The sequence below is a fragment of the Nasonia vitripennis genome, chromosome 3 (assembly GCF_009193385.2).
Source record: "Nasonia vitripennis strain AsymCx chromosome 3, Nvit_psr_1.1, whole genome shotgun sequence".
Taxonomy (NCBI): Eukaryota; Metazoa; Arthropoda; class Insecta; order Hymenoptera; family Pteromalidae; genus Nasonia; species Nasonia vitripennis.
In genome coordinates, this window is record NC_045759.1 from 6985636 (window position 1) to 6997710 (window position 12075).

Genomic DNA, 12075 nt, shown 5'->3' on the forward strand with positions numbered 1-12075 from the left:
AAATCTCGAATGTTCCTCACGGAGAGAGGATGTGACATCGTGCAAATCCTTAATCTCCCTTGAGTCCCTATACCTGAGGTCCCAAACTTACTATAAAGATCTCCCTTTATTTATTTGTATAAATTATAAACTCTCGTTCCTTCGTTTAAACCATGGAATCGCAATGCTGGTGAATGAAATTTTGGAACGCCCAACTTTAACGACGCTCTTTTCGATGGTTCTCCAAAATTTCTAGAAAATTTGTTATGCATTCGACGCAACTCTCAGATGTTATCTTATCACCCATTCCCATTCCCATTAAAACTCACTCGAAAACTGCAGCTTTATGTATACACACGTATACGCGTATGTAGATATATAGTATATCTTACCCGGGCAATGTATAGTGGATTCAAATTTTCACCGGTATAACGACGAAGCGAACGCTACGTTCGATGGTATTATTCAAAATTCAAAATCAACCGAAAACTCGATGGATTTCCTGCTAAATCATGCAGCAACAATAATTCCCTCGTTCGAATTCGAATGACTCTTCTACTCGTATCCGCGAAGCTGAATGTTTCATATCGTCAGAAGCTGATGCCGCGGCGAACGTAAAATCTATTTCGGCTTTAACGTTATTAATATTTACCGGCTGATTTATTAAGCTACGAGCGCGAGCGAGAGGTTGATAACGCCGCGATTCGGGGGGAGGGAGGGGGGGGGGAATAGAGTTGTGTAAATTGAAAAATCAAAGAATCGATTTTAAGGATCTTCTCTTTGTATTATGCAATCGATTAGCCGCTGCAGCGACATATTTTGATATTTTATGGGTTTTCTTATTATTATCCGATGCGAATCGAAAGTCGCACGTATGACTGTCATACCTATTTGACTATTTAGCTTCGATAATGTTGAATAAATTAGAAAACACTGATGAAGTTTTCAAAGTGATCAATTAAATGTTTATCTAAGCCCGTTACACTTCAAATTTACGTAACTGAGAAATGAAAAAAAAAAAAAATGCGAAGGTACTTAAATTTAACTTTTGATATAGGTATCGTCAACATACATAATAGAAGAAGAGGAATAATTCAGGTGTAATATAGATCCATCGTTAATTCAGAGCATAAATGTAAAAGGCAATTCACCTATATATAAATCTCGCTACTGCAACGTGCAAGTATGTACGTACAATGCAAATTTCAATTTCATCACGCCGACGGCAGGAGCAGGTGCTTGAAAAGCGAAAATCCAGCCGCACAAAAGTAAAACCTCTCCGCGTGCTGACCCTCTACCCCGAAAAAGTCCCCTTTTCCCATCGCACGGAGCCCAGAAACCCCGAAAAAAAAAAACCTCATCCTGCAGGTGCTATAGCAGCCGCAGATTTCCTACAGCTATATGTATACTCGGTGCATGTGCACCCATCTGGCATGTGTCTAGAGGGAGGGGGGGGGGCGGCTTCAACCGCACACACGTCTCGCGCATAGTCCCTTTGATGAGCTCCCGCTTGGCGGCGAAGGGTCGACGCTCTCCGCAAGCGGAGAAGCTACTATATACCGCAGCAGCAGCAGCAGCTCCGGAGAGGTTTTGGATTGTAGAGAGAGGAGGATCGATACCGCACGCTCGCGCGGTGAGAGAACGGCGAGTTTTCATTTTTTAACAGGTTTTAGAGTAAATCCAGCTGTCGGCTCGCTCATTTATGCTTAGGGCTATATCAGCGCGCTCTTGTGGCTTGATGAGCGGATAAGTTCTTGTATAGGGTCATTTTTGCGATCGGGAATTCGCGAAGCGGAGGAATTAAAGTTGAATGTTTTTTTAGTCGCTATAATGGATAAAATTGAATTATTCGATTTTATCCCGGATGAAGAGCCAATCGGGATGAAGCTAGAAGCGCGCGAAAGGCGATTTTTGAATAAAAAATTTACTTGTCAATTTTGAATCGTGGCACGATGATTTTTAATAAAAAAAGTAAACGCATCAGACTAGTTTTGTAAAACCGAAGGCAGAAGTTTAATCAAGACAATTTCATGCATCCATTGCGTTCGACGCTTTACTCGTCATCACTCAAGCACACCAATTAAACCCATGACTTGTATTCTAACAGGTCGAATTAAGGAACGACGAGTAAAAATCATGCACTTTCATCCAAGAAAACACATGCAGTCAGGCATAGAATATAAATTAAGCGTAAAACTATGCAAATACAACCGTCAACCGTCAACGTTTGAAGATAAAAAACGTAGAATATTCCTATTTCGAGCGACCTCTTCAGAAGCTTTTCCGCGAGTTTACAAACATTTTCCAACGAAACCCATGCCCCCCCCCCACAGAAGTTTTCCAAGAACACGCGTTGCATCAGCACAACAATGGCCCGATATACACCGCGGCAATAAAGCGATTCTATTTTACAATCTCCATGAGCTTATACACACACACACACACACACACGATATGTGGGCCTGTGTGTTATATCAAAATATAAGAGTCTACGCTCTTTAAAAACCATTTAAAACTCTATTCGCGCTCGCCCCCCACCATCTATACTCTGCACTCATCGACTTGGCGATTCTCCACTGGACACTCGGCGCGTGCGGATGTCACGATCGCATGATGTGTCTTAGAAAGTGATCGCGAGTATCGTTACATATTTCAATTCCGAAATTCTCCGACCTAACCTAAAAAAAGCGACGGTTCCGTATATTTACAAACGCTCTGTTTCCCCCCCCCCCCCAAAAAAAACAACATAGCAGCTGCCGCGCAAAAAAGTGTCACGATTGAGCAACAATATGATCCGGTGATTGGAGAGTAAAAGAGAGATCAAGCGGACTCCAAAAGGGTGACCTCATTCTCAAGGCCAATATACAGCGCTGCTAAGATATCTCGCTACACTCAGCGCGGAGAGTAAAGTACATAGATGCTTGGACAACAACCGACTAGTCTCGCGGCTGGAGCCGCACTATACTCTCTTACTCTACTCATGTGAATGCAGATACTTACATACTTGGCTGCGCCTCCTCATTATAAGGTGAGTCTGTGCATCGCGTAAGCAATCGCGTCGCGGCGCTCGGAGTGAGCGCATACTTTTAGGCGCCGCGCGAGCGAGTGATCTGTTTATATTTTTATTTTTTCGGTCGATCGAGAGAGAGAGAGAGAGAGAACACCTGTTGCGCTCTTCGATTTGACGTACGGCGGGCTTCGATTTCAAGTGTTCTATATGTGCACATGTACGCCGAGTTCCAAGTTCGAGATTCTTTATGCGGGAAGGATCGTCTTACGTCACTTAGAGGCGGTGTGTGTGTGTGTGTGTGTGTGTTCGCGAAGGATAAACGAGCTTCGCGTTTTACTGCACCGAGTGTTTTAAAAATAGCGACGAGCGCGAGGATTTCATTTTTTTTTTTGGCGGAATTTTCGGGGATCACTCTTGCTGGAAATGGCTGATTACACAAAGCTGCAGGTTTGTTTTTTGCATAGACGGATATATAGACACTCCGAAATGACTGGCCACTTATCATAATTGTTTTTGAGTGCCTCTCACCTTGAGTTTTCTAGAACAAAATTGCGTTATTATACCTGGTATAGAGTTCCGTTGCAAAAAGACAGTATTTTTCTATATTCATTGGTCTGATCGCTTTTTGCAGGAGTTTTGTTAATTGTTCAGAGCCGAACAATGTAATCATTTGCACAGATGATTTTCCATTGAATCTACAATTGAATTCTTTTCATTTTTGTTCGTGATTTTAATTTGTCACTTAATCATTCAATGATTTATCAATGTGGATGTGGATTCTTACATGTTCTGATTTATCTATTAGATTCTATTATTGAAAATACGCATTGTCAGTTGTTTTACTAAATCTACAAGCAATCTTTATTTTTGGAGAGATAATCTGATAGATAATGAATGTCCTTATCAATGGCTAGCTTCGTACTTATCATACTTCTCTTGCTTAATATTTCATGCTGCAGATGTTGAGTCAATCAGTCATTATACTTTGTTGGAAGAGTGAGCATCAATATTGTTATCTTTTGGGTGCACTGACAGTAAATATTTCGTTTGCAGCTGCAACCAAACATGGAGACTGATCTGGCCAAATTGGATGAAAGTCCAACAGAAGAGAAATCCAGGAGTGTGCCTCAGTATGTCACCCAGTACACTACTGAGGAGAGTGCAATGTCCCATGACTCGGAGTACGATGATTTCTTGGGTGTACCCGAGTCAATCACTGTCAATGAAAATGGAGAACCTGTTAGCATTGAAGAAATAACCGAGGATAATTGTGACAAAGGTGAGCATTGCATACTGATTAACACTGTACAAGTTTTTAATTTTTGTCTTTTTTCTGCACAGATCTGCAGAGGGTTTTACCATTTATCACAATTCACAATGAAGCCGTCAAATTCAAAAGCCAAAGTCGTAATATATTCATACCTGGCGAGGATATATTTGCCAAAGTCATTGACATTGAACGCAGTGTCACGGCACATCCTCTTAATCCAAATTTGTATACAATTGAATTTACACATGGCCCCTTCACATGGATAATCAAGAAGCGATACAAGCACATACAAAACTTACACAACCAATTGAAGATCTATAGAGCAAGTTTAAATATACCGTTCCCCACCAAGAGCCACAGAGAAAAGAGGCACAGCTTCAAAACTATGTCAAATTTTAAAGGAAAGAAGAGACGCAGAGGTGCTTTACCAAGGTGTGCAGAACAAACACAAATATTTAGTTTCTTAAACTTATGTTTAAATTCTAAGCATGCATTTTGTATTCTTAGGTTTCCTAACAGACCTGATGTTCTCATACCTCACGAGTACCTAAGTCACAGAATGAAAGCTTTAGAGGAATATCTAGATACTTTATTAAAAATAGAAATTTACAAACGACATCCAGAAACTGTAAGTGAATTTTATTTTGAAAACAAACTTTACCAAAAAAAGAATATTACTCAGATTAAAATATTGTACTTTTGTCTTTAGATAAGTTTTATGGAAATTTCTCATTTGTCTTTTGTTGGTGATTTGGGAGAAAAAGGCAAGGAAGGTTTAGTCATGAAAAGAACAGGTTCTGAGGCAAAATCTGGTTGTAATCTCTGTGGCTTGCTCCAGGGCATGTTCTGTGTCAGGTGCAGCCATTTCTGTTCTTCAATGTGTGGCACATGGCACAAAAGACATCTTGTAGTTAAGGATACATTTCTGGCATACATAAGTCCAAAAGATGGAAGGATAAAGTCTGTGATACTCATGGACAATCGCTTCGAGGTTAGCTCTGGAATGTATTCAACTGGCCTGAGAAACGGCCTGCAGATAGTTAATCTTAATAGACATATAGTCATTAAGTGTTGGACAAGAAGAAAAGCTAAAGAATGGCTGGAGCATATACAGCAAATAACGCAGAACGAAGGTACTTAAGGAGTTTTGCAAGATTTTTTGTTTTTGTTTTAGACAAAAATTAGATTTTAGTCAACATTTGTTTTGCATTATTTTATTGTAGGTAGACCATTTGTACAAGCAAATCCCCATAAATCCTTTGTTCCATACAGATATCCTATATCTGCAAGTTGGTTTGTTGATGGTTCTAGTTACATGTCAGCTGTAGCTGATGCTTTGGAAAATGCCATAGAAGAAATATTTATTGCTGACTGGTGGCTCTCTCCTGAAATTTTTATGAAAAGACCAGCAATTCATGGAGATTATTGGAGATTAGATAACATTTTGCAACGAAAAGCTGTGAGTAACATTTTAGTTCATGCATAATCAATACTTTTCTTTGTTGATAAATATTTTAATATCAATTTTTATCTGTATGCATACTGAAGGATGAAGGTGAGGTGCTCTATATAACGTAGCACTAGAATAAATTATTTGTTTGCTCACTAAGCTTTATCTTTTATTTACTCGTTTTTAGCTAGCAGGTGTCAAGGTCTTTGTGATGATCTACAAAGAAGTAGAACTGGCTCTTGGAATTAACAGCTTCTATAGTAAGCAACGTCTCGTCGAAAAATGTCCCGAAAACATCAAAGTTCTGAGGCATCCGGATCACGCAAGGGTCGGCGTATTCCTCTGGGCTCATCACGAAAAAATTGTCGTCGTAGATCAAAGCGTCGCATTCCTCGGTGGCATCGATCTTTGCTACGGGCGTTGGGATAATAATGAGCATAGGTTGACAGATATAGGTAAGTAAAAGGTTTATTTAAAAATTGCTGGTCTCAAAAAAATACGATAATTGAGTCTATGATAAAATTTTTCTCCAGAGTCTACAAACATGTCCACAATTTACATACCATCAAAGGGCAAGGTTGTCAGTACGAGTAGCAAAAGATATAATTCAAGCAATGTTCAAAACCATGTACTTCTACCTCTGGCTATAGCAACTAATACAATAGCAATGGCCACGACTAAATGTATACCTATACTGTGAGTATTTAAATATAAAAAAAAGATTAAATTCTGCAAGTCCAAAAAGTAAATTTGTACAAATTTTCGCAGGCCTTATATGATTGGCAAAAAATGTCAAAAGAAACCACTGACACCTCAGCAAGATCTCAAAGACCCCATGTTTATTTCTCCGCCGCAAGGTTTTGAAAATTTTAAATGTAACACACCTGATCCCCAGCGAAAAAATCTGTTCGATATGGCAAAAACTACAGTCGATAACATAAAACAGAACGTCAAAATAAAAAGACGCGAGTGGATCAATATGGTTTATAATCCTAACGAAGCCGACAATAGCAGTGATGAAGAGACTGAGGATACGGTAGATAAGTAAGTTAATTCGATTTATAAATAAGATACAATTATTTCGATTTTTTAAATTATATTCATGTAAGAACTTTTTATGTCCATTCACAGTGCTACTATGTTGACTCCTTCCGCCGAAACCGGCGAGCCTATGCTGTACCGATCTGGAGATGTGCTCGAAATACCAGGTAGTTCAAAACTCTGGATCGGTAAAGACTACGTCAACTTCATTGTCAAAGACTTTAACAATCTTGAAAGTCCGTATCAGGATCTCGTCGATCGAAGCACCACACCGCGTATGCCTTGGCACGACGTAGGTGTCATGGTGCAAGGTGCAAGTGCTAGAGACGTTGCTCGGCATTTTATACAGAGGTGGAATGCAATCAAGGTATTATATATTTATTTTTAAAATATATTTTTCAAACAAATTGAATTTGATTAACAGTAGTATTATACATTTATATTTCTAACAGTTGGAAAAAGCTAAACAAAACGCGACGTATCCATTTCTACTACCAAAGTCATACAAGGACTGTAAAAACTACGTGCCAAACATAGGCGTGAGCCAAATGCACAATGTTAAATGTCAAGTTTTGAGATCTGTCAGTTCTTGGTCCGCCGGCTATCTCGAGTCCGACACCGTAGAACAGAGTATTCACGAAGCCTACATTCAAGCGATCTCTAAAGCAGAGAGATATATCTACATCGAAAATCAATTCTTCATTACTCTATCAACGCTTGATAATTCAGTAGTCAGAAATCGTATTGGAGAGACTTTACTCAAGAGAATAATTCGGGCTCATCGAGAGGGCTCGGTGTTTCGCGTTTTTGTAGTCATGCCGCTATTGCCTGGTTTTGAGGGAGAAGTTGGTGGACCATCGGGTTCGGCACTAAGGGCAATCACTCACTGGAATTACGCCTCCATATCAAGGTAAGATATAAAAGTATTTTTAAAGACACTCCATTGTCTAGTTTAATTATTCGGTTGGTTTCAGGGGGAAAGATGCGATTTTAAATCAGTTAATAGACGCTGGAATCGAAGATCCCGGCGAATATATAACATTCCATGGTCTAAGGACTCATTCAATGCTAAATGGTACAATGGTTACGGAATTAATTTATGTGCATAGCAAATTGATGATCGTAGACGATAACACTGTGATCTGCGGCTCCGCAAATATTAACGACCGAAGTATGATTGCTATCAGAGACAGCGAAATAGCTGTAATTATTCATGTAAGTGTATTAAAGTACAAATTTATTCCACGTGATTTTTAGCGCAATCGGGGAAAAAAATCTCGTTTACGTAACTTTATTACAGGATACAGAGTTTGATGACAGTAAAATGAACGATATCCCATTCTCTTGTGGAAAGTTTGCGGGATCTCTCAGGAAGCATTTGTTTCGCGAACATTTGGGACTTCTGTGGTCAGACGAAGATATGGATTTAGACGATATCGTTAAAAAGTCGTTTTACAACGATATCTGGCGCGCGAGAAGTAAACAAAATACGGAAATTTTTGAGGATGTGTTCAACTGTGTTCCAACTAACAAAGTTGTAAACTTTTCCATGTTAAGACAATATCAGGATGAGTCGCCTCTGAGTGTGACCGATCCACTTTTAGCACGGCAAATGATAAAAAATATTAAGGTAGGCGTCCTTGACCGGTTTTAAAGCGTCGCAAATTATAAACGAACATGAATACTTAACTTATTTCTTAAATTTTTAGGGACATTTAGTAGATTTACCGCTGAATTTTTTGTGTAACGAATCGTTGAAACCAGCTGCTGGCACAGTTGAGGGCATGATGCCAACTTCCTTATGGACTTGATCAGTATTATTATTTTTAAGTGCTCGAAGTGTTCAATTAGGAAAATTTATCCACATACTGCGGCACCTGAATCTAGCCGAAAATGGCAGGGCAGTTTTTAAAAAGAGATTGTATAGCATGAGAGATCTGTTATTTATGTTACAAGTATTTTTTTAAATGTATGTATTTGTGTTCTGTTGGTGCAATTGTTTCATCGATACTTTTGAAACAAGGTATTTGGTTTTTAAATATTTGATACATTCTTCTATAACTGTTAAGTTTTTTTTTTAATGGAAACATGATATTTTGACAATTTGAGACAATACTCTTGTGTCAATGATATTCCTGAGATTATTTTAATCTGAGAAAATGTATATCAAATGAAATGAGCGCGTTTCAGTACGCATGTTTCCAAAAATAATGCATTTCAAAGTAAGAATGAAATTGTTTTAAATTTGCAGATAGTATGAGCATCTGTTACCACTTTATAAGAATCTGTTTTATAAGCCAAACAAAAATTATATTAAATGTTACACCTGATTATTTCTATATAAAATTGTTTTAATGTATTTTGTAAACTATAAGTTTTTGAACGATATTTTTAATAAGTATTTCAATAAAACGATGAAAACGAATATTAAATACTTTTTCTGAGGCCCAATATTTTTTTTATTGCAGAACACTAAGAAGGTATAAGATTAAGGTAAAACAAAAAAATACTTTTTTAATTTTATTAGTTTCTCTTTTCATAATATTCATGTATCATATTACAGTATGAGGAATAAAGGTCGAAGTATGACAGATAAACACTGTCTAATAAGTAAATGTTCTTTTAACAAAAACAAATCGGGACTTAACGAACGAAAGAGATCATTCGCGTGTGATTTCCATCGCTTCTTTCAAAACGAAATGATCGACATTCCATCTCAATCTTTCTAAAGTACGATACAGATACAGAAAAAAAACGCTGCATAAAATCTGAGCTTTTTCTCTCTCTCTCTCCCTCTCTCTTCCTCCAACATATACAGCCTCTGCAAACTTATAGCCTTGACTTTCTTTCAATAACGTACAATGATCAACTCAAGTTGAAAAGAGACATCTGTACGTTCAAGAATTTAGAAATGATGCGACTGGAGTGTATCGGACATCGTGTGGATATATGCATGTATAGTCATAGGCCAAATCCAGGCACAAATTCAAAACTCATACTACAATCCTGCTTTTGCAAATAAAACGATACATTCTCCTCTCGTCTACTTTTTAATCTTTCTTTCACCTTTTCTTTAATTATTATTACTTTTATTATTTAACATTCACGCATCTCGTTAATTTCCATCTCTATCATTTTCTGCTTTCGTCGTCGTTATCGTTATTTATATATATAAAATGGTACGTCGAACAAAATCTATATAATCGATGGATGTTCTCACAAATTGACAAACCATTACGAAATGAGTCTTCGCCAACAATTGTTAAATGTATTTTTTTCTACCTATTTAGATAATGACTTTGTTTTTTATTTAAAATTTAACAATGCGTCACTTGGCCTGGGAAATCAATACTCTCGAATAAATGATATTTATATGAATGAATGATCGGCTCGATGAAAACAAATGTTCAATGTGAAAAATTGTGAAATTGTGGGTGACAAGGTGAAAATGAAAAGTTCCGTTATGCATTGGTTGGTGATTGGGAATTATTGCGTATAAAAGGTGTCTACAAATTTTCAAAGGTATTTACAACTTGGTTCGTTTTTAATAAAAAAGAAGAACGATAATTGAATTGATATCTACAACGGATAATTCTAAGTGTTTTCGTATCTGTAAATTTGGAATTTAGGTTTTCGTTTTATCTCTTACAAAAGTGTCGAATACATTCAAACGAATTTTCACAACTTTTCGCAATTATAAGTATTTTCATCGAGATGCAATTCAACAGCAAATACATTACCATACATGCTATACATATAGCATATTAATGTATAGAAACATATTTGTACACTATTTTATACTTTATGGTTTATACATAATATATAATTTATTTATAAATCCGTACGTACTTGTTTCAAATTTCCTTTGCTTCATCTACGAAACGACAAACTTATTACTGTCTGTATTCCATTATTTTTATCGCATATTTGAAACTAACATCGACAATTCTTCTTCATCAACGAAGAAGTAATTCTGGGGTTTGTTATTTACGTTAATTATTTATTTTCTCATTAAATTCGTGTTCTTATCTGTCTGTGTAAATATTGTGTTGATGCAGTTGTGTTGATCCCGTTTGTGTAACTTATAACAGTCTTTAAGTCTTATTACAGAAACAACACTTCCTTTTCTCACTAAATTATTCGTTTACAATGAAAAACATCCAGTTTGACTTGATTGTACAACAGTTAAAGTAATTAGGTGCGTAGAATGCATTGAAAAATTTAGTTAAGTGGCAGTGTTGGGTGTGTTTGTACAATTAACGCACATAATAATGTATCGACGAAATTTGGTCTGAAAAACATTTTGGCGTAATGATATTAGAATGGCTGTCTAATCATAAATGAGTAAATAAGTCATACAAAAGTCACGTTAAAAAAGTTTTCAAAATCGGAGTTATCGAACTGCATGCGATTTTGCGAAGTTCATCGCGATATTTGTCGTGTAAGGATCTAAATCGATTTACCTTTCTTTTTCATTACATGACCTAAATAAAATCTTTATACGAACCTATTGGCGCCTGTTGCGCTATATCGAAGATTTCTTTGCAAGTTAGTAGTAGTAATTATTTATAGTTGCATAGTAATACGATTATTTGAGAAAGTGTAGATTTGTCTTAATTTCTGTGCCATTTACGTTTATCTACTCTTTATCCGTTTAAAAGTTATTGTTCGATTCATCACTCGCTTGAAAGATGTGGGAAAACAATCAACAAGTAAATGTCTTATCTTTTTCCATACGCCATTACCCGAAAATTATACAACAAATATTTTCACGATTCTCGTATAAGAAGAAAAGAATCGTTGTTTTCCTACATTTTCAAGAACTACAATATAATGAATTTGCGAAAAATCTGCCAGTTTAATATTATCCCAAAATTCTTATGAGACTATTGCATGATAATTTACTGACTAGTCACTTCTCCTTTTCTTCCGATCTTTTTAGCCTCTTACACGTTTTAGAGTCCAAGTTCCGTACACGTGTCTCATTCCCAAGATACCTTAAACTAATTTTATAAACTTATTTAAAGGTGCGATTGCATTGTTTTTTTTCTACGCGCTATTCTTTCCGGTTTTCAATAAATATTACAATTATTTACAGTATATCGAGCTGCAATAATTTCTCAATTGCGGTTCCCTGTTTATGTCGAAAGACATTTCCTCATTTGCGGAGCACGTCACATTAAGAAAGATTGCTGCAGAATACATTTATTAAAACAAGACTCAGTATTTTCAAATAAATTCAACTCATGTAAAAGAACGATATTGTTTTACACTAGGAATATTTGACAGGAGCCTCTTTCTCTTGTTGTATGTTTGACGTTACAA

At 36.7% G+C, this 12075-nt stretch overlaps 1 protein-coding gene and 1 long non-coding RNA gene across 3 annotated transcripts; one reads left to right on the forward strand and one right to left on the reverse strand.

The window, feature by feature from the left end:
• The first annotated feature begins 1449 nt into the window (after window positions 1-1449).
• Window positions 1450-9172, forward strand: LOC100123116 (phospholipase D2). 2 transcript variants are annotated; one of them, XM_031926745.2, is made up of 14 exons: window positions 1450-3007; window positions 4043-4268; window positions 4331-4691; window positions 4767-4887; window positions 4969-5392; window positions 5483-5718; window positions 5897-6164; window positions 6243-6405; window positions 6478-6753; window positions 6841-7117; window positions 7203-7660; window positions 7725-7965; window positions 8051-8380; window positions 8460-9172. In XM_031926745.2, the coding sequence occupies exons 1-14, from the start codon at window positions 2966-2968 to the stop codon at window positions 8559-8561; spliced, it is 3525 nt and encodes a 1174-aa protein (XP_031782605.1). In that variant the 5' UTR covers window positions 1450-2965; the 3' UTR covers window positions 8562-9172. The 2 variants fall into 2 exon arrangements, with proteins under 2 accessions (XP_031782605.1, XP_031782606.1); XM_031926746.2 differs by lacking the exon at window positions 1450-3007 and adding an exon at window positions 3036-3436 and having other exon boundaries at window positions 8460-9089.
• LOC116416814 lies at window positions 3822-5274 on the reverse strand. Its single transcript, XR_004227146.2, has 2 exons — window positions 4412-5274; window positions 3822-4205 (listed from the first exon to the last, which is right to left on the reverse strand). It is a non-coding gene; the product is annotated as an uncharacterized LOC116416814 (long non-coding RNA).
• Window positions 9173-12075: the final 2903 nt, after the last annotated feature.